Source organism: Pinus tabuliformis, chromosome 9 (assembly GCF_031772625.1).
Source record: "Pinus tabuliformis cultivar Carrire ecotype Pingquan chromosome 9, CPIR1, whole genome shotgun sequence".
NCBI classification, from domain to species: domain Eukaryota; kingdom Viridiplantae; phylum Streptophyta; class Pinopsida; order Pinales; family Pinaceae; genus Pinus; species Pinus tabuliformis.
In genome coordinates, this window is record NC_142307.1 from 657003017 (window position 1) to 657024819 (window position 21803).

Below are 21803 nucleotides of genomic sequence, written 5' to 3' on the forward strand. Positions count from 1 at the left end.
AAACAATTAGTCTGTCCAAATCATACATTAACATCGCGTGTATTCGCCCATATCTTGCAGCAAATGCTCCTGCTTTGTCTCTACAAATCTGACATTAAATACTTTGTCTTTTCCTGGTCAATTTCCAGGAGTGGTTTGCGTTTTCAGAAAGAAAAAAACTGGGTCGGTTCGTTGATTCCATGGCAGAATATGACAGGAATTGGGTCCGAATACAGAGCTTATAATTCCCAATTTAAGGCATAAATTTATCATAGATAGTCAGTCGATTAATTGATCGATCAGCTAATATATTGATATGGCAGAACGGATTGGGAATGAGGATGCCTGTGGGAATGTGGAGGAGAAATATGGAGCCAGAATCGAGAGGGGCCCCTCGCAGTCTCGCTTGTCCGATCTTGATATCCGTTCTTGGCCAAAGTAAGTTTCATCTCTTCATTCTTTTTGTGGTTAATTATGTTCTTACTCATCATTATATAGTTCAGAGATTTAGTTTGAAGATCTTGTAAATGCAGAGACTTTAAGGCTCACGAAAATTTCTGCAATATTTTAAAGGAATTTTCTTCCTAATCATGTAGGCTGGTGGCTTTAGCTGAAACATATACCAGAAGGGTATGAAAACTGAGCTTAGAGCATTTGGTGTACTTGATAATGAATTTTGAATTTGGTAAAACTGACCTAATGTTCATACCCAATCAAACATTTTGGCAAGTTTCAAAGGTAAATTATTATTCTGCTCAAGCCATACGGTTCAGTATTATTCTGAAAGGGTGCAGCTGGTTTTTCTGTGAATATTACTTAAAGAGTTGGATTGCTGGGATGAATATCAATATTTTGAAAACATATTTCTGGTCTTCAATATTGAAATGATATTTCAGAGCTTTTCTAAAGTAATTTTTCTCTCCGAATTCTCAGGGATGCTTCCGTTGGAGTAGATTATTGCATCTTCTCTAATTGTAGATATTCCAGCAACGTATATGTTAGTGTGAGATTAGCCCACCAAATATCTAACATAAATATAATTATATAAATGATTGATAAATATAACTATACAAATGAAATATCTCACATAAATATAATTATATAAATGATTGGTAAATATAATTATATAAATGAAATGATTGATAATTTTTTTTTTCAGCGAAATGATTGATAAATTTAGATAATCATTTAAACTTATACCATTTAATTGATGTGATCTTTAGTCAGGCCACAATGAAGTAGAGGAGAAGGGACAAACATATAAGGAAATGGAAAAGACAAACATATAAAGGAAATTTTGAAATGAAAAAACAGTTTGAAATTTTTTAATTTCATTTACTAAATTATATATATTAGTAAAAATATTTTCAAATTATTAAATCAAAATTATTTGTAATTTTTATTTTTGAATCCATTCTGAGATAAACTTAAATATTGATCTTTCATGATAGAATCAACCAAATACCTAAGTAAATTTATTGATTAAACAAACTCTTCAACAAAAATCTTATGCATAAATTTAAACTAGTTTTCATGTAACAGGTGGGGATGTCCTCCAGGAAAGTTTCTACTGAAATTCGAGGCAGAAGAGACATTTTACGTTGTGAAAGGTAAAGTGAGAGCATATATGAAGGGATCTTCAGACAAGTACGTAAATTTCGGTGCAGGTGATTTGGTGGTCATTCCAAAGGGGATGAACTGCACCTGGGACGTGTCTGTAGCTGTGGACAAGCATTACAAATTTGAGCACTGACTGACAGTTCATCAGCTTGTCTTTCAACATTCATCACAGCTTACTTCACTTGAAAAGAAAGCCTTTGGAATACTTGTAATTTCCTTGAAGATTGATAGAGATGTACCGCTCATGAATTTCAATGTTGCCAAATGTAAATTCCAAGGGATGCATTTGTTACAGGTTGCAAAACTACAAGTTAGCATTTTTATATTGTATGTATATGAAGATAGGTTAGCCAGTTGAATTAAAATTAGTATATATTTATTTTAAATATAAATTTAATAGGAATAAAGAGGGATTCAATTTTGTTAGGTTCAATTTTTTTATGGATTAATATGATTCAAATATTTTATATAGTTATTTAATTTTTTTTTAAAATATTTATTTTGGTCAACATAACTAAAATTTCAACTTTGATAACAAATTACACGTCATACTAAACTTAAAATGAGCTTCTAAATTTACATTTTCAAAATTCCCTGTAAAATTAGCTTCTAAACTTCATTTTCAAAATTTCCGTAACCAATTCGGATATTTTTATCAACATTATTAAAAAAGAAAATAACGAGAAAAACAAATTTAGCTTTTATTAAAATTAGAGTTAGAAAGTTCCGAAGAGCGCGCAACAACCGGTCGTTTTTTATCTCAAAATTTAAACTACACACCACTTTTCTCCTGTGAAATGCATCTTGGTGGAAGGCCGTAACAATCAAAGTCAAATCATCTAATAGTTAATGAAACAATTGGACACAACCAACTAACAACCATTTCGATAAAATCAAATCAACTACTAACTACCCTAAAATTATTCAACACCCTCTCCATCTAGAAGACATATTGTCCAGACATTGTTAGGTAAACATTACCTACAAATAAAAAAATTATAATATTTTAAAGGTCAAATTATATAAAAATAAAATAAAATAAGAAAAATAAATAAATAATTATAATTATAATTAATAATTAAATTATTTATATTGGTAGTAATTCTTGATCTAGAAAGATAAAAAATAGTTGAAAATTGAAATAATTAGATTGATTGAATAAAATGTTATGTAATTTTCTATTTTCTTGTAATGTGTTTTCATATTTTCTATTTATTAAAAATATATCCAAAATCAGAATGAGTAGTTAAATTGAAAGGATTTGTCTTAATTTTAATTTAAAAAATAAATATTTATACAACATTTTTTTATGATAAAAGATTGTTATAGAAACAAAGGTATACTAAAATGTTTTTAGATATCATATTCTATCTATTTTCAACTCATATATCTATATATATAATTTTAAAAATAAGATTAAGAAATATATATTTTATTAATTTTTTTAGAAATTACCATCAAATCTTGATATTTTTCTTAATAATTTAAAAAAAATGAGAGTAATTCTGCAAGTGTAGAATAAGTCAATGACAATAACAAAGATTGAAACTTACATTCACACTCTTCAAATTTAATACATCATATATAGATAGGAAGAGGTCTTCATCTATTTTTATACATTATAAATAACATTTTAATCCATCAAAGAGGGGGAAACATTTGCTAAGAATAGTTTTCCATAGTTGATCAAGCATGGAAATCCTTCAAACTATTGATGTTCAATTCATCATAGATCCCATAGTCCAAAATTATGTTTTTTGAGTATGATTTATAAACAATACAAAAAAATTCATCCATTTAACTAAAAAATCTACCAATATCCACTATTGATGAGTTCCTAACACTAAAAAATTTCACATAAACATATTATGAAAACTTTTTGTTTAAGAGTCCTTATCATCCATATCCTTGTAATAATTATAAGGACTAAAAAGTATAATTCCACTAAATATAAGTAAGTATAAGAATCTTGCATTTAAAGAGTCAATCACTCACATTTCAAAATTGTTTTCCAACCTAATACAATGATCTAGTATCCCTAATCTTTGTAACTTAGAGAAACTCTCAAACCTCCATGCATGTACATGTACCATAAATTTAAATTTAAATTTAAGGAGTTCCTTCTTGTGTTTTACTAAATGATATGTGCATTGCATTGGACCCAAATATTCCTCATATAAATCATATGTAATATCCAAAATAATTATAATATATGTAATGTCAATATCATAAAACATTTTATTACGAGAGGAGTCAACAATTGGGCCAGTGTTGTACTCACGTGCCACAGGTTAATTTCAGCATGGTGACAACGAAGACGAGTTTGAAGAAGTCTGTGTTCGTCAAGGTGAACGAGCTACAACCAGGGGCCACGAGGCATACACTGGTCGTGAAAGTAGTGATTTCGAAACTGATGCTACAGAGAGCGTGACCTAATGTTTCCCATTTTCGCCAAATCACAAAGATCTCTTCTCATAGACCAAAAAATGAAATCCCAGCTCATGCACAATTTCTGGTTTAGGTTGGATTCGACAAGATCTCTATCTCACCGAAACACACGCTCATTTACATATCTGAAAAAAATCTAATGGCTATACTCCCCCAAAAGGTAGATCTGCCCTCACATCAGCCAGATCTGGAATTTCGCTTATGTCTTGGCCCTTACTCCAGATCGAACCTTATCAATGCTGCCCACAATAGATTTAGCAACTGGTACAGAGTGGATGAAGAAGGAAAGAGATATGTAAAAGAGAAACTTTCTGCTGCTGTCATAGTTTCCAAAGATCTGCCTGGGGATTTAGCCAGCCTAATCCCTAACCCACAAGACCATGCACGTGGAAGTAATGAGAGTTGTTCTGGATCTGTCGATAGGAGTTTGTATCCATGCTCCCACCAGATCGAAAACAAGTAGTATACAACAATAATAGAGAACGCTATGAATGCTTTTGATGAGGGCCTTTCTGGATTGAGCAACGAGAAACCTCCACTGCCTATCACACAGGAAGGCTATTCTGGCCTAGATCTGAAGACACAAGCAATAGAGGGGGGTCCATTTCGACCAGATCTAATAGAACCTGAGTACCTTTCAGCAGATCGAGCTCCATCAAGGACAAATCCACCCAACACAGCATCAGATATGATACAAATTTTCATCAGAACACTGCAAGGCTGGATTGTCTGCAAGCGGATCTGGAAGGGGAGGCAGATACAAGAATTAAAGGGTGAAATCCAAAATCAACTAGGCATATTAGTAAGTCTACAAAGTTTGATTTATTCAGGAAAAATCTTATAGGATAATCACACACTAAAGGACTATGGCATTCCTTTAGAATCGACCATCATCCTTAATCTGCGGCTACGTGGGGGATGCTCTGGAACCAGCTCAAACGGCACAAGATCTTTCAAAGATGCAGTCAAAGGGAAGGAAGCCCAAACTAAACTAGCACCACCTATAGAACTACCTGGACCCTATATCGTGGAGAAAAAATCATAGATACCAGCGTCGACACTCTCTCTACTTATGGTAAATGAACTTTATGCAGACTTTCATACCAAAGTAGTCATATGTAGATTTAATGATTTTTGGCCTAATTCAGACGCTTCACACTAATGGATATTCTCTACATGGACAACGAATTGTGATATTCATCTATGTTCCAAGGGGTATTTTATTATTAAATTTGACACAGTCCAAGACAAGGATTATTCCCTTAACAAGGGACCATGGTTATGGGGAAATGCAGGACATTTTATGATCCCTTAGTTCCCAGGTTTTGATGCCACTACTGATGCAGGGGCATCTAACCCCCTCCTTAATCAAAGAAGAATCTAAAGTGGAGCGAGTAGGATGTGGACAGCGTAGCTGAACAAAGGGAGAAAAATAGGAAAATCTGCTTTAAAACAGATTTAAAGTGGATTTAAAGCAGATAAGTTTAAAGCAGATTTAAAGCAAATAAGATGGATACGACTTACTATTGTTAACAGCCATGCATGCATGTACTGAGAGATTTAGTGTTTTTTTTCCAAAGAGGAAAGTATGGAAAATCTGATCAGATCCTTGAAGTGATCTGATCCAATACTTCTTTATATATGTGTGTCGAACCTGCGTGTTCAAGGTAGAAGGAGGAGAGCCAGAGTGATAGATAGGCAGTTGTGAGGGAGAATACAATGTAGTCGAGAACAAGCTTGTTCTTAAGGCTGAAATGCCTTAATATGTAATTGTTCTGTATTTATATGAAAGCATGCTTTAATGTTATGTACGCCTATGTGTCTTATAAATAAGTCAAATCCTGTGTTGTGAATTTGTTGATCGACCATCGATTGCTTCGTGGATCGATGGCGATCTAATTTAACGTTAACTGTTTGAACGAATGTAGATTGCTGTGATGGTTTTGTAGTTGAATAAGCGTTGGGCCAATGCATTGTTAACCTGATGCAATGACTTAAAGCGCCAGCAGTGAATGGTGTTATATCAAACTTGCAGAATTGAGCCTGGAAAAATCGTGATTTGAAGGCATATCGAGTTGGAAAGTCGAATTCATGGAGGCGCACACATTTTTGTGAAAATTAATTGGACTGTTGTGAATACTGGGTTTATGTTGCAATTGAAACGCTGTTATTTAAATACGCATAACACTGGTATGAAGATTTCAAGACACAAATTAATGAATTTCGATTATGAGATGTGTTAATTTGCTGAACCAGTTCTGTTGAATGTAAACAATGGCAGCAATTGCTATTCGTTTAGTGCGTTGAAGTACAGGTGTAATCAATTGCTGAATTTACTATTGGTTGAAGCGCGTTCTGGACAGAACTATGGACAGAATTAATTGAATGTTGGCTTTTAGTATGTCAATATCGATTTTACATACAAACTGAATCGTGGAAATGTCAAACCTAGCGTTAGGAATTAAAAGGCTGCGTTTCATTTTTAAGAACAGGTTGGGAAGACTGAGCAGCGTTGAATGGTAAAGTAGAAAGCAGTGGTTGTTTAAAAGGCGCCAACGTTGTTTTTAAGAGATTAAAGGGACGGTATGAATTTAATGAAGATCCACGTCAATAAGTAAAAAGGTTTAAAGTTAAAACGCTTCCGTTTAGGCTTGTGGGCCATAACCCACAAGCCCAGGCTCGAGATTTTAATGGAATTGGGATTTTGGGCTTACCCCAAGATCTCATTTTCATCAGGTGGTATCAGAGCAGAAGAAGATTCTGCGGAAGGAGGTACAAATTTAAAGAGGTATGGTCTTTATATTTTGTGCAGGTAGCAGCAGAGGAAGGTGAGAAGATTGCAATAGCCTAGAGCATGGAATGCTCAATTGGTTCCAGAGGAGAGAACCATAAGTTTACCAAAAGACCAAGTCTAGAGGAGAGCTTGGTGAGGTAAGAGGCAGCAGGGAGGACTGCTGTTGTAGAGGTAGATTGCAGCTCACAATTTAAGCTGTTACGAAGACCAGAAGCATATGACCAGGAGGTCATAAATTTTTGTGCCTCGGGAGTCTGATGCAGGGGCATCTAACCCCCTCCTTAATCAAAGAAGAATCTAAAGTGGAGTGAGGAGGACGTGGACAGCGTAGCTGAACGAAGGGAGAAAAATAGGAAAATCTGCTTTAAAACAGATTTAAAGTGGATTTAAAGCAGATAAGTTTAAAGCAGATTTAAAGCGGATAAAATGGATACGACTTACTATTGTTAACAGCCATGCATGCATGTACTGAGAGCTTTAGTGTTTTTTTTCCAAAGAGGAAAGTATGGAAAATCTGATCGGATCCTTGAAGTGATCTGATCCAATACTTCTTTATATATGTGTGTCGAACCTGCATGTTCAAGGTAGAAGGAGGAGAGCCAGAGTGATAGATAGGCGGTTGCAAGGGAGAATACAATGTAGTCGAGAACAGGCTTGTTCTTAAGGCTGAAATGCCTTAATATGTAATTGTTCTGTATTTATATGAAAGCATGCTTTAGTGTTATGTACGCCTATTTGTCTTATAAATAAGTCAAATCCTATGTTGTGAATTTGTTGATCGACCATCGATTGCTTCGTGGATCGATGGCGATCTAATTTAACGTTAGCTGTTTGAATGAATGTAGATTGTTGTGATGGTTTTGTAGTTTAATAATCGTTGGGCCAATGCATTGTTAACCTGATGCAATGACTTAAAGCGCCAGAAGTGAATGGTGTTTTATCAAACTTGCAGAATTAAGCCTGGAAAAATCGTGATTTGAAGGCATATCGAGTTGGAAAGTCAAATTCATGGAGGCACACACATTTTTGTGAGAATTAATTGGACTGTTATGAATACTGGGTTTATGTTGCAATTGAAACGCTGTTATTTAAATACGCATAACACTGGTATGAAGATTTCAAGACACAAATTAATGAATTTCGATTATGAGACGCGTTAATTTGCTGAACCAGTTCTGTTGAATGTAATCAATGGCAGCAATTGCTATTCGTTTAGTGCGTTGAAGTACAAGTGTAATCGATTGCTAAATTTACTATTAGTTGAAGCGCGTTCTGGACAGAGCTATGGATGGAATTAATTGAATGTTGGCTTTTAGTAAGTCAATATCGATTTTACATAAAAACTGAATTGTGGAAATGTCAAACCCAGCGTTAGGAATTAAAAGGCTGTGTTTCATTTTTAAGAACAGATTGGGAAGACTGAGCAGCGTTGAATGGTAAAGGAGAAAGCAGTGGTTGTTTAAAAGGCGCCAACGTTGTTTTTAAGAGATTAAAGGGACGGTACGAATTTAATGAAGATCCACGTCAATAAGTAAAAAGGTTTAAAGTTAAAACGCTTCCGTTTAGGCTTGTGGTCCATAACCCACAAGCCCAGGCTTGAGATTTTAATGGAATTGGGATTTTGGGCTTACCCCAAGATCTCATTTTCATCAACTACTATGGTGGTATCTAAAATGCCTGTATGGGCCAAGATACACAATCTTCCACTACACTTCTAGCATCACACATTATTCGAAGGAATAGGGAATTCATTGGGCAAATTTCTCAAGATTGATGCAGATAGAGTTTCAAGAGGCATAGTTACCTTTGCCAGAATATGTGTCGAAGTAGATCTGAGTCAAGGTTTACCTGACCACATAATACTGTTCCATAACAATATACAATGGACTCAACCACTAATATGACATTACGTTGCCGTAGATTTAAACAAACAAGTCACCTTCATAGTGCATGCCCATAAGCTAAAAAAGACCCCAAAAGAAATAAGAAGCAATCCCAAAAGTCAAAACGTTGCAACACACTGAGATCAGAGAAGAAGCAGCAGATGAAGAAGAGACAATAGAAAACAATACAGACAATAATGTACAGATAGTACAAAACAACCCACAAAAGGACAAGATAGATCACAACTCAACATCAACACAAAGGCCCAACAACTCTTCACAACAGTATGAGCAACCCACATTAAGGAAAGAAATAAGTGGCAACAAATGAATTCATGGATCCGAGGGATATTATTCTGACAAAGAATGTCAAACTAATGTCAATGAGAATCAAATGTCTTTTGTAACATCCACTCCCAACACGGGAGGTTGGAAAAAAGTGGAAAAGAAGAAAGGTAGGAAAGAATAGTTAGTCTTTTATGGTTTCTGAGAAATCAGAACTTGCTATTATTGCATATGCTCATTAGCATCTACAACATGTAATTTTGATCATTTTTAATGAATAAAATTACGATTTTTCCAAGGAAAAAAAAAAGATAAAACATTTTATTACACTTATTTAAATTAATAGTCACATCTTTGAGTAAATGAATGTAAAATTGCACATAAAATATTATGACTAGCTCATACATTTTTTTTTCCTCCATAATTCTTAATCTCATAATTCTTAAAGTTAATCTCTTCTCATTACTTTGCATCCAGAGAGTCACCAAATGTGATGAATTTGTAACAATTCTAATAGTCTCATTTGAAATGATTCCATTATCTTTTTAATTCTCTATTTTTTTTTAGATTTCTCGAGGTATGAATAAATTTTGTTTACAAACTAATCAACAAATTGCAACTTTATAAAATAATTTGAAACATTGTTCACAGATAATGCTTCTCAACCAACTATGGAGTGGATGCTTAATAAATGAGGAGCATGATAATTGTAGGACATTACTCTGTTAATTGTATTATATTTGAGTGATAATGACAAATATTAACCTTATTACTTTGTTAATTATATTATATTTAAGTGAGTGATACTGACAAATATTAACCTCATTACGTTATTACTTTTCCATTTTGAATGAGAATAAATATTCAATGAAAAAATAACATAAACCAATTATTAAATTACTGTATTGTGCTAACATTTAATAATAACAATATTGGTAGAAAAACCTAATTATGCCCTAAGAAATTCCCCTTTGAAAATAATTGCCCTAGCTGCCACTGTATACGGTTTGGCACCATTGATTCTTGTTAGATGATTGAAATATTATCTGTCGTCAGATGAATTGGTTAGGGTATGTTAGTTAATGTGTTTCCCAATTAATCAATCCGTTGTCGAATGAGTTTTGGTTGAATAGAAGAGAAGCATGATCAAATGGCTTTGGAAGAGATATTTACATGTCAAAGGCTCGAGATCTCCATGATGCAATCACTGATCGCATGGCACGACTAGTCTCTTGCCTTTAGGGTATGCCTGGTCATCTTCCAAGGTATGGAATTAGCTTAGACGAGGGAATACCTTCAAATTCAACATTGGAGAGTGGATGGGTGGCACAGGAACCACCATGAGATTGCACGTGGTTAGGGTATGATCCAATGATCCAATTGCCCCCTAAGAGCTCTGTAGCTTAGGGTTTCACTAGAGTATTTCAAATTTCTAATTTGGTTAAGGATCGACTCTTCCTCAACAGATCGATTGGCACATCAAAACGATGACAGCCGACGTTTCGACTCTGTTTTCATTTTCTTTTTCAGGTAAATTTCAACCTCTTATGGGTGTTTTCTCACCATACTCTTGACGTGCCTGAACTTACAGGTGGGAATAGTGGTCGCACCACACAAACTCTTATAGGTATATAGAGATAATCCTTCCTACTAAGTTCTTGGTCTCTTGTATTTTCTCGATTTCCACATCAAAACGATGAAAACCGACGTATCGATCTATTTTCATTTTTTTCGGGAAAATTTTAGCATCTTATGGGTGCTTTCTCACCACACTCTGGCGTGCTAAGACTTGAGCAAGACCATAGTAAAATGTTCTATTAGTTTGATTCGTTATTTAAGAATATGCATGAAGAATTATTTTTTCATTCAGTGCTTCCATAAGCAACAAAGAAGATAAATGGCATCATCAAGGAATAGAGTAACACACAATACCTGTCGACGTTGTAGGAAGCACATTTCTTTAAAGTGGGATCTCCTCCTTCAACTTCTTTTTCAATTTTAGTCTCAACAATGCTACCACTAAAATACTCTTTATCTTCGAGTAGAACTTGTGCAAAGCATGGATTATCAGGAATGTATTCTAGCTAAAAAAATTAATAGGAGTAGGAAGTCCAATTGGCCAATTTGCTTTGCGAATTGTGGAGCTTTCAAAGTACATGTATTACTTTGTTGAGGTTCTAAAGAACTTTCAGGTAAAATTAATAAGCATTGAGGTAGTCATTAAATTTAGGTGATTTGGAGAAGCACAAAAGAAGCTTCTATCAAATGGCTTAAAGGAAGCAATGAGAGGGGTACAAAGGCCTCTCCAAACTATTGTTAATAGTTTTGAAGTTTTGAAGGTTTTTGTTTTTCTGTCTACAAATGGTACCTTTTTGGGAAAGAAATACATGTTTAAATGCCTGGACATTAGATTCTAGAAGAGAAAGGTGTGATGTCTATGTTGTGAGATGTGATGTCTGTGCAGTGAGATCTTTAATGGCATGCATTTTCTATAAGATATAAATTGAATTTTATGTTTGGGATTATTTGGTGGGGCATTCTTTAGCTAATATGCTTATCTTCACTTAGGATATATTACAAGTTTATTCTGTTGATGTGATTTTGGAAGGTTATGCATCACGATAAATAGAATTACCATGTATTTTCATACAAATTAATACTGCATGCCTCTAAAAGAGATGACAACATAATTTAAATGTTGTAAAGGGAAGACACATATTTTCTACCACTTCTGCCATAGAAATTGGTGTTGTTTTAATGTTGTTTCCATGAAGTTATTGTTATGAAACCAACTCACAAATAGATAGAAAATATAGCTCAACGACTTAAAATCAACCTCTTCAAGGGGGAAACCTCCTTTACATTACACAAATGAACAATGATTGGATGATACGAATGACAAAACCTCATTTCTATATATAGGAGTCCAAGGGGTCACATATACCTTTTGGAGTCCCAAAGGAGTCTAAGTTTTTATAAATCCTGAGTGCCCTCTTAAGGGAGAGGTGTGGAATTCCCTAAGAATCTTTTGTTTGAGTTAGGAATTCTTATAGAGGTATAACCAATCTTTGTACCGTAACGAATCATTTTTCTAGCTAAATGTATCAGATGTACCAGGATCTTGTTGTATCTTTTGAATGAGTGCCCACACTTCTTTGTCATTCTTCCGTTCATCCCTTGATTCGTTTATCCAATCTGGTTGGATAATTGAAATAATGCAAAGAAATGCTTCCACATCCTCATCCTTTCTTGAGAGTGCATCTGCCACAACATTTTGCTTCCCTTTTTTGTAGATGATTTCAAAGTCATAACCCAACATATTTGTGACCCATTTTTGCTGCTCTTCTGAATATAATTTTTTTTATAAAAAGTATTTAAGACTATCATGATCCTTTCTTACCTTGAAGTGTCTTCCCATTAGGTAGGGTCATCATTTCTTAAGTGCATGTAGTATTGCCAACATTTCCTTCTCATAAATAGCTTTGTGTAAATACTTTCCTTTGATTGGATGACTTTCTAAGGAAATGGGTCTTTCTTCTTGCGTTAAAACATCACCAATTCCATTTCTTGAGGCATAACATTCCACAATAAAGGTTTTTGTGAAGTCTAGTGTAGCTAAGATAGTGCTTGGCACATTGCCTCTTTAAGATGTTCAAAGGCCTTTGTTGCTTCTAGAGTCCATGAAAATGCATCTTTCTTCAATAATGTTGTTAGAGGTGCTGCTATTCTCCCATAAATCTTAACAAACTTGCTATAATACCCTATCAACCCGATAAATCCTCGTAGATGCTTTATGGATGTGGGGATTTTCCATTCCTTAATGGTTTTAATTTTTGTAGGGTCTATATTAACACCTTCATGAGATACAATATGACTAAGATATTCCACCTCTTGTACTCCAAAGAAACATTTGGAGCTTTTTGCATATAGTTATTTCTCCTCCAATAGTTTGAGCACCATGTCAACATGTTGAACATGATCCTTCCAATACTTGATGTAGATTAGTATATCATAAAAAAATACTAACACAATTTTTCTAAGGAGGGGTTTGAAAATGGAATTCATCAAACCTTGAAATGTAAAAGGTGCATTGGCAAGGCGAAAAGGCATGACCAAAAATTCATAATGACCCTCATGAGTTCTAAATTTTGTTTTCGGAATGTCTTCATTCTTCATTCTGATTTGATGATATCCTAAACGAAGATCCAACTTGGTGAAGTAAATTGATCCATGCAATTCATCAATGATAGGAATGAGAAATTTATCTTTAATAGTGAGCTTGTTGAGCTCCCTATAATCTGAACACATGCACCATGATCCATCCTTCTTTTGAACCAATACTACTGGAGCAAAGAAAGAACTTTGACTAGATTGAATTATACTAGCCTCTAGAATTTTTGCAACCATACGTTGAATTTCGCTTTTTTGGGCATAGGGATATTTGTAAGGCCTGATGTTTGGAGGAACACTTCCTGTAATCAAATGAATAGCATGATCATGATCACGAATAGGTGGGAGGCCTTTGGGAGTCTCAAATACCTTGGAATGGTCCAAGACTTTTTGGAGATCTAGAGAAATAGATGGTTTCGATGTGGGAACCTCTAGTGAACATAATTGTGCAGTTATGCCTCATTGTTATTTCTTTAGAAGCTTTGTCATTTCATTAGAGCTGATTATCTTTCTCGGTTTCCCTGCGATACCCCTCAATTCAACTTCCTTTCCTTCTGAAGAGAGTTTCATGAAAATTTCTTGAAAATTAAAAGCTATTGTACCCAAGGATTGTAGCCATTGGACTCCTAGTACAACATCAACACCACCCATTTGAATGGAAAGCATTGGGTTATTCAATACATATTCTCCCATGGATAGCTTGATATTATAGCATTTTCCAAAGAAATTTATGGTTCCTCCACTTACAATCATCACTTGACACTCTAGTGCTGGATATAGGAAGTAATTGGCTATCTTACAATGAATAAAATTACGGGTACTACTCGAATCAATCAACACTATTACATTTTTCTTCTTGATATGCCCTTCTATCTTGATAGTTTGAGGAGTGGTAATTCCAGCCAATGCATTACAAGATATGGTCGGATTCATTTCTTCTTTCTCTAGGGTTTGTTCCTAGTGTATATCCTCTTCTTTTGACATCTCTTGTTCCTTTTCTTCCTGCTCTTCACAATCTATGTAAAATAATTTCTTCTCAGCACACTTATGACCTTTAGTGTATTTTCTGTCACAACTATAACAAAGCCCTTTTTCTCTCTTTTCTTCCAATTGTTGTGGTGTCAACCTTGTAAGTTGTGGGAGGCTAGGGGCAACAACACTTCCATCTTTATAATTGTTAGTGGTAGGCTTCCTTGTTGTGATGATTTTTCTTTCAATTTTTCTTTCCAACCTGAATGCCTTCTCTAATTAATCGAGTTCCCAAAGGCGAACCTCATGTTGTATGTTATCCTTTAAAGTCCCTATGAACACATCAATCCTATGCTCCTTTAGAATATATTTTACCCTTATATTCGATTTTGGAAGTCCTCAATGTGCTCCATCATTGAATCCTTTTGTTTGAGATTTATCAATTGGCTAAAAAAGTGTTGCTTTTTGTATCCTCATAATGTGTTATCATTTCACCTGTAAAAATTGACCAAGTGACAATTTGTTTATGAGAGCAAAGCCATCGATACCATACAAACTGATTTGGTTCCAAATATAATTTGCAATGCATACCTTTGGTGTGTTTTGCACATTATGGAGATCGAAATATTACTCCTTCTGTAGTATCCATGTTACGGGATCCCATCCATCAAACTTCCTCATATCCATCTTTGGAACATGGTGGGTCTTCGATCCAATGTTAGAGTCTATGAAATCATGATTAACATTTATTTTGTTCTCATCATGAGTCTCCTTTACTACCCTTTCACCATTAGTAATCATTTCTTGTAAAATCTTTGTCAAATTTGTCTTCAAATCTTCCATCTTAGCTTCCATGCCATCCATCTTAGCTTCCACGCAATTCATCTTAGCTTCCACATCATTCATATTAGCTTCTACGCCTTTCTTTAAACCATCCATCTTAGCTTCCGCGCCATTTTTTAAACTATCTATCTTAGCTTCCATGCCATACATCTTAACTTCTACGTCTTTCTTTAAACCATCCATCTTAGCTTCTGTTACTTTTTGTGGGAGTGAATTTTGTTGCACTTGGTCTCGTAATTTTGATATATCATGTTGCATTTCTTCCTCTTCTTCATGAGTCATTCTTCAGCTTTCAGGTTGCTTAGTAGGTGTTTCTATTTTCTTTCTTCAGGGCATCATTTAATGATAATAATGCTTCACTATGCCCTTTTAATTCATTCAAACTAATTTTTCAAACCAAAGTTATGCAAAAAATTTAAAAATACTGCACACCTTTTTTCACTTTGTGGGAGCTCGATATTGAATCTGTTGTATCTCTATAATTTCAGATATCCAAGATCTAAAATTGCTTCTTGTGGTAGCCCTCTGAGTCCTCTTTCTAACCCATAAGTTTGATTAAGATTGGATTCTCCAAGGAAGAGTTATGTCGAATCTCCCACGATGACCTGATTATAGACTAGTTCAGTAGAGCGAACTTGTACGAAGTGCCACGTGTCACTTTTTTAACCTTATGACCTAAAACCAATACACAGAAAACTAAAGGCTATCTTCTTTCTGTAACTTCTTACGATTTTTCAATCCAATGCTCATGAACAAATTTATGACGATTTTCTCCAGGTCACCTGTTTAAGATATAATTTGGGATCCTGCAAAAACCCTGACTTCATTAGATCATATCTCTGAAAATATAGCACAAAAAGATTTGAAATCCGGACTCTAGGTTCAAAGCGATTTCATCACAAATGGGTTTTTTTTTAGCTTCTGAAACGTTGCAGAAAAAAAGTTATAGAGAAATGTCAAGATGACCTGTTTGGAGCAGCAAAACCCTAGAATCCAAAGCTTTGATACCAAATGCTATGAAACCAACTCACAAATAGATAGAAAAGATAAATCAATGACTAAGAAATCAGCCTCTTCGAGGGGGAAAACTCCTTTACATTACACAAAATGAACAATTCTTGGATGATACAAATGACAAAACCTCCTTTCTATATATAGGAGTCTAAGGGGTCACAATATAACCAAAGCCAACCTAACAATAATAATATAAGGGCATAAAAATAACAATAGTGGGCTTCTATGGGACACAATAATAACAATATGGGGACAATAGGGATACAACAATAACAATAAGGGCTACAATGACAATAGTAATGGGGGAATCACTAGTATTATAGGGACCTAATAGTTATTGACTCTTATTCTTTTTCATGTTGGTAATCTTTTACTTGTTTTGAAAATTAGTTGAATTATAAATTCATACAAGGGGTGTTATGAGTAGTCCATCTTGTACCCTTGTTATAAAGAAGACTAAGCCTATTGTGATTCAAAATAATAATGGAGATGTTCTTAGCCTTGCTTCTCTTATGAATAATGGAGTTGTTCATAGGCTATATTCTCTCATATAATGGAGTTTTTCATAGGCTATCTTCTCTCATATAGAGATTTTAACACAACAATTATATACCACACTAAAAGTAGCATGACTATTAAATTTAAATCTAGAACTAACTCTAGGATTTACTAGCAACACTAGCATATCAAGAAAAGGAGAACATAGTCCAACAATTAATTTTTGATGGCCCAGGGCATTCATTAAAGTTTAATCTTGAAGCAATGTTGATCAAGGTAGGGTGGTACCCACTCTTGTATTGGTTCCAACAACTTTGTCATCTTGGGTGACTGCCAAAAAAAAGGAGAACACAGTCCAACAATTAATTTTTGATGGCCTAGGCCATTCATCAAAGTTTAAGCTTGAAGCAATGTTGATGAAGGTAGGGGAGTACCCACTCCTGGATTGGCTCCAATAGCTTTTACATATTTGGTGACTACCACCTTTGTCTTGCCCTGCCCTTCTCCTTGGCCATAGAAAACTTTCCATTTTTTTTGGGTTCTCAGAGCCTTCCTTGGATCCTCATCCCCCAAATAGCATTGATTAAACTCACAATTATGGTCCAATTGCTCCAGTTTGTTAAGGATTTTCTTATGCTTAGTGCCTCTTTAACAATGATGACTATGACACACCCTATCGCCAAAGCATGTCCATGCCCTCAAAAATAGTATCATCGTCACTCAATCATACATTGATAAAATGCCATGTAAGAGAAAAGTGTGTTCGTCAAACCAATAAAGGGTTGGCCATTGACCACTAGATGCCCCAGTTGTTTGCTTGTCTAGATTGTCTATATCATTATGAATAAGAAAAATTGCAGTTGTATTTGGACTAATAACTCCATTTCCATGTTTATTCATTGGAGACCAATGCCTTGCAATATCATGCCTTCCACTAGAAAACCTTCCCACAACAAACCCTCTGCCCCAAAGCCTTCATATGGTCAACCCAACCGTAAGTCACGTTAATGGTTGGATTGAAGGTTGTTTACTAGGATTGTATTCTTCCCACCAAACAATTCTTTACACCATACAATGATGGATGTAGAAACCTCTTCGTGAAGGTGTTTTCTTGAAAACTTGATATTGATGGCAGTTGTGTCCTTAGAAATTAGTAGGAAATTTAAAGATCTTTGAGCTACACCTTTATGACCTTTAACCTATTTTTCATTGTTTTCTTCGTGACCATTCTGCTCCATCTATTTACGTATGTGGGTTGTCAAACCATAATGACATTGTTTAACATTATGTTGTGTCCTTAACTAAATATACTCTATATACTATCTATACTAACCTAAAGCTATAAAAACCAATTTCTTTATCCAAACAATTCTCCAAACCTAAAATTTCTTTTTAAATAAAATAATTAGTTTTTATAATTTAAATATTCAATTAAATCACATACCATATAACATATTCTTTTTTCTATACTACTCTTTCCTATGCTACTGCCTTAGGGAGTTTTCTTTACAACATATGGTACAATTGATTATAATAATTAGGCGATAGGCCTTCCTATGCATCAACAATTGTCAACACTTTTACTCTCCACTTGACATATGTGCGCCGAGCTTCCGGGAAAGTTCGTGGAGTTTATGGCACAATGCTCGGATCTCCAGATGAGGAAAAATGATGAGATGACATGCTCCAACTCCTGAACATGTGCTGCGCTGATTGAAAAGATCGTGAGGCCCAAGATTCGTTCTGTATGCGATGTATATGCACGAAATGAGGTCCAGGTTCATTGCATCTTTGGTCATCCCTCCCATTTCATGTATATCCTCAATGTCTCTTCCCTCCTAGAATCTTTCAACCAGAGGAAGATGACGCATAAATCTTCAGAATAACGATTGCCACCTCTCCATACAGATCTCCAGAGTTCTCAGTGTCGAATTCGATTGGAAGCCAAACTATTAAAAGCAGTTTTGAAATTTCTGCTGGCCCTGCAACCTCATTCTCGATTTATTCGTCGGCGCATGGCTCCTAGATGGCTTACAGTGAATGAAAAGACTATCGTTTAGTTTTCTGTGGTGCCTTGCATGTGTAACCTATATCAGAGGAATTTTTGTTTATTTTAATACTCTCTGTCATTTATGCTCTAGGGTATCCCTTTCTTCTCTCGACTCTAGTATGAAAGTTTCCTATCAAGGGTTTTAGAGTTACGCTTCTTGATGGTGCCTTCCTTTTCTAGTTCGACGCTCACTATTCGGGTATGTGATAACATGTAACTCAACCATTCCCATGTGATACATATATATTTTGTTTCCCTTTCAACAGGTATGTCATGTCTAATTTTTTTTCTGGTGATTTTAGTATTAATATATGACTATTTGAATCGTTTCCAAGGTTTTGAAAAAAGATAGATGCTCTGCCACCTGGGCTCTTCGCAGGAATGACTATGGCGCTATCTCTCACAATAATGTAAATAAGGTTCAATACTGTCTCTATATTAACCTATTCCTTTTATACTCAGCGTTTGACCCTTTTATTTTCAGATATGCTGGTTGAGTATAAATTGGGGTTATGTCATAACCCCATCCTTATTTATTTCCTTGAGGGCGAAACTCCTGGGCGAGAGAAGTTTTGTCCTAGAATTCTCCTGCCTAGATTTATAAACCATTTATTGTATAAAATAACTTTCTTTCTTACTTTTAGTGTTCTAACTGGTTAACTGATGAGGCTCTATGGCTTGAGAGCATAGACCTCTGATTAATCGGGCATCAGTTGAAATCTTTCCTTACTATATGGCTCCTGTGTGAATTTGAAATATGCACCAGTCGTGCAACTATGATTATTGCATAAATTTTGTATGTGTTTGCAATGTGCGCCAGTTGCGCAAGCAATGTTATATATTTCTCTTATATAATTGGGTAAATATTTTAGACGGCCATTATTATTGCTCCTAGGCTCGATCGATACTTTGGGTCAATATTTATTTTAATGTTGAATTCCATATAGTGTGTAGCGTGTGTGGCTATCCCTATGATATATTTTCCCCTTTCTATGCTAGCTATCAAATTAATATACGATTTATTTTGTTCAATTTGCATTATATTTCTAGCATGAAATGTGTTACTTAGGTTGCTACAATCTGTCATATGCATTGGCATTAAAATGAAACGATTACTTGTTTTCCTGTTATAATATTTGTGTATTTTTTATTTCTTCTTGAATATGCCATGTGTTTCATTGATGAAATGAGTTCTCTAGGCATATACGACGTTTCTCTGTTCATTATTACTTTGATTTCCATAATGTTTATTGGTAACCTATAACTAAAAAGTGTTCAATTAATTGTTGTTTTACCCCATTTATGTTAGATTTCTATGTTATTACAAACCTTAGCCTAGCAACTAATTCACCCTTAAATAATTTAATTAGTGTCTTAAAAAATACCATGTTTTGGTTTAGATCTTGGTTATTGACTTACAACTGCTTTGATATAACGATTTCTTTCCTTATTCCTAACTGTGATTCGGTTTTCCTATATATAGGGCATTTATATGCTCAATAGCTTTACTTAGATATATGTTAATACCATAACAACTTTCACCTTTTAATATTTAGGATCCTCACTCCATTCATTCTCAAGACTGACTGGTACTACACTTGGTAACACATTAAAGTGAGACTTTTTCTTTTTGTTTGATAAACCATTTACTTACTTTTTCTTTTTGTTTAATAGACCATTGACTTACTATGAATTGATTGCGCACTATTAACCCCATATAAATTCTAGGTCTACTACATTAATACTCAATTAACATTTTCAAGGAAGGTGTAAAATTTCATAAAGCATGCAGGGTCTAATTACTGCAAAATACATTCACATATCCCCTTTTTTCACCTAACTGCAATTCCAGTCACTAATTCATTTGAACTTAGTATCCGCCTTTTAGCTACTGCAATTTTCTAAAACTCCGCATGTCTAGAATCTCGGCAGCTCAATCATCACTATTTCTAATTATTCCAAAGTTCTTCGTTTTGTGAATAATTTGTTCTTAAAATGTTTCAAGATTTTATTCATGATTTTAAACGAGTAATTTAGTTGTAGTTTTTTATGCCGGATTCATTTGTGTGATGCCACAGTTGGGTTTCCTGGAACATATGCATTTGAATTGAAAACAATGTTTTTGATTTTAGCTTAATCTTGGATATATCTCTTTCTATTCATGATTTTAAACGAGTAATTTAGTTGTAGTTTTTTATGCCGGATTCATTTGTGTGATGCCACAGTTGGGTTTCCTGGAACATATGCATTTGAATTGAAAACAATGTTTTTGATTTTAGCTTAATCTTGGATATATCTCTTTCTGTATGATATGGGAGAATAGTCAAATGTGTAGTTTTGAAGTCAAATAATTCATGTACTATTATGTTTTTATAAGATTGTTAGTGTATTGTTAAAGTATCTTTATGTTGATTTGCATGCCTGGTAGGTTTGTAAGAGGTAAAAATGTGCAACACCTTACAGCATGCAAGCTTATAAGCTACGATAGCGTTACTCCAAATTAATTTAAAGTTGATCAAATATAACCCCTAAAACCTTCAAAGATGTTTAATTGAACGAACTCGGGGGTTTATAGGCCAAGTGTGCAGAGTGATTATAGAGATTTAATCCTGCAATCTTATGCTTTATTTCAGGAAAAGAAGCTTCTTTTGAATGTTGTAAATTGAAATCAAATTCATAAACAAAAATGTTTTGAAACATAAAGATAAATTACCTTAAATTCAAGGATGAGAATTTTAATCAACAATCATGTTTTTGAAGGTATGCAATATCATTCTAATGCATGGTAGAGAATCTAATAGAGTATGTCAAAGCTTATGCATGGTTATAGTGATGACCAAATAATTTTGTGGAGAAATTTCCAGCGTATTTGCTTATATCAAACATTTGTGTAGGATTTCAACCAATTAACATTTCATTGAGTATGTATTTACAAATCAATGATTTTGGGATCAAATCCCACAAAGCAATTTTATACATGCTCTTCAAATTCCTTCAAACTTTTGAAAGTAAAACCAATGAACTATCAAATTTTACTATAATAAAAAACAATTAAAAAGCCTTTAGCCATCCCAAGTTGCTCATCCTTTAGGCTTGAACCAACATCTCTTCTAGAAAAATTCAACAATTCCAATTTAATAATACTATTGGCCTATCTTTGTACCTTTTGGGACAATCGCTAATACATATAAAATGAAAAAACTAATTAAGATGTAAATATGACCTAAGAATAAAACTAGTGAATATGTAG

The 21803-nt window shown here is 34.3% G+C and overlaps 1 protein-coding gene across 1 annotated transcript; it reads left to right on the top strand.

The window, feature by feature from the left end:
- Nucleotides 1–254: 254 nt before the first annotated feature.
- LOC149150370 (uncharacterized) lies at nt 255–1858 on the top strand. Its single transcript, XM_089445205.1, has 2 exons — nt 255–417; nt 1522–1858. Exons 1-2 carry the CDS (start codon nt 296–298, stop codon nt 1730–1732), a joined length of 333 nt encoding a protein of 110 aa, XP_089301331.1. The 5' UTR covers nt 255–295; the 3' UTR covers nt 1733–1858.
- The last annotated feature ends 19945 nt before the right edge of the window (nt 1859–21803 follow it).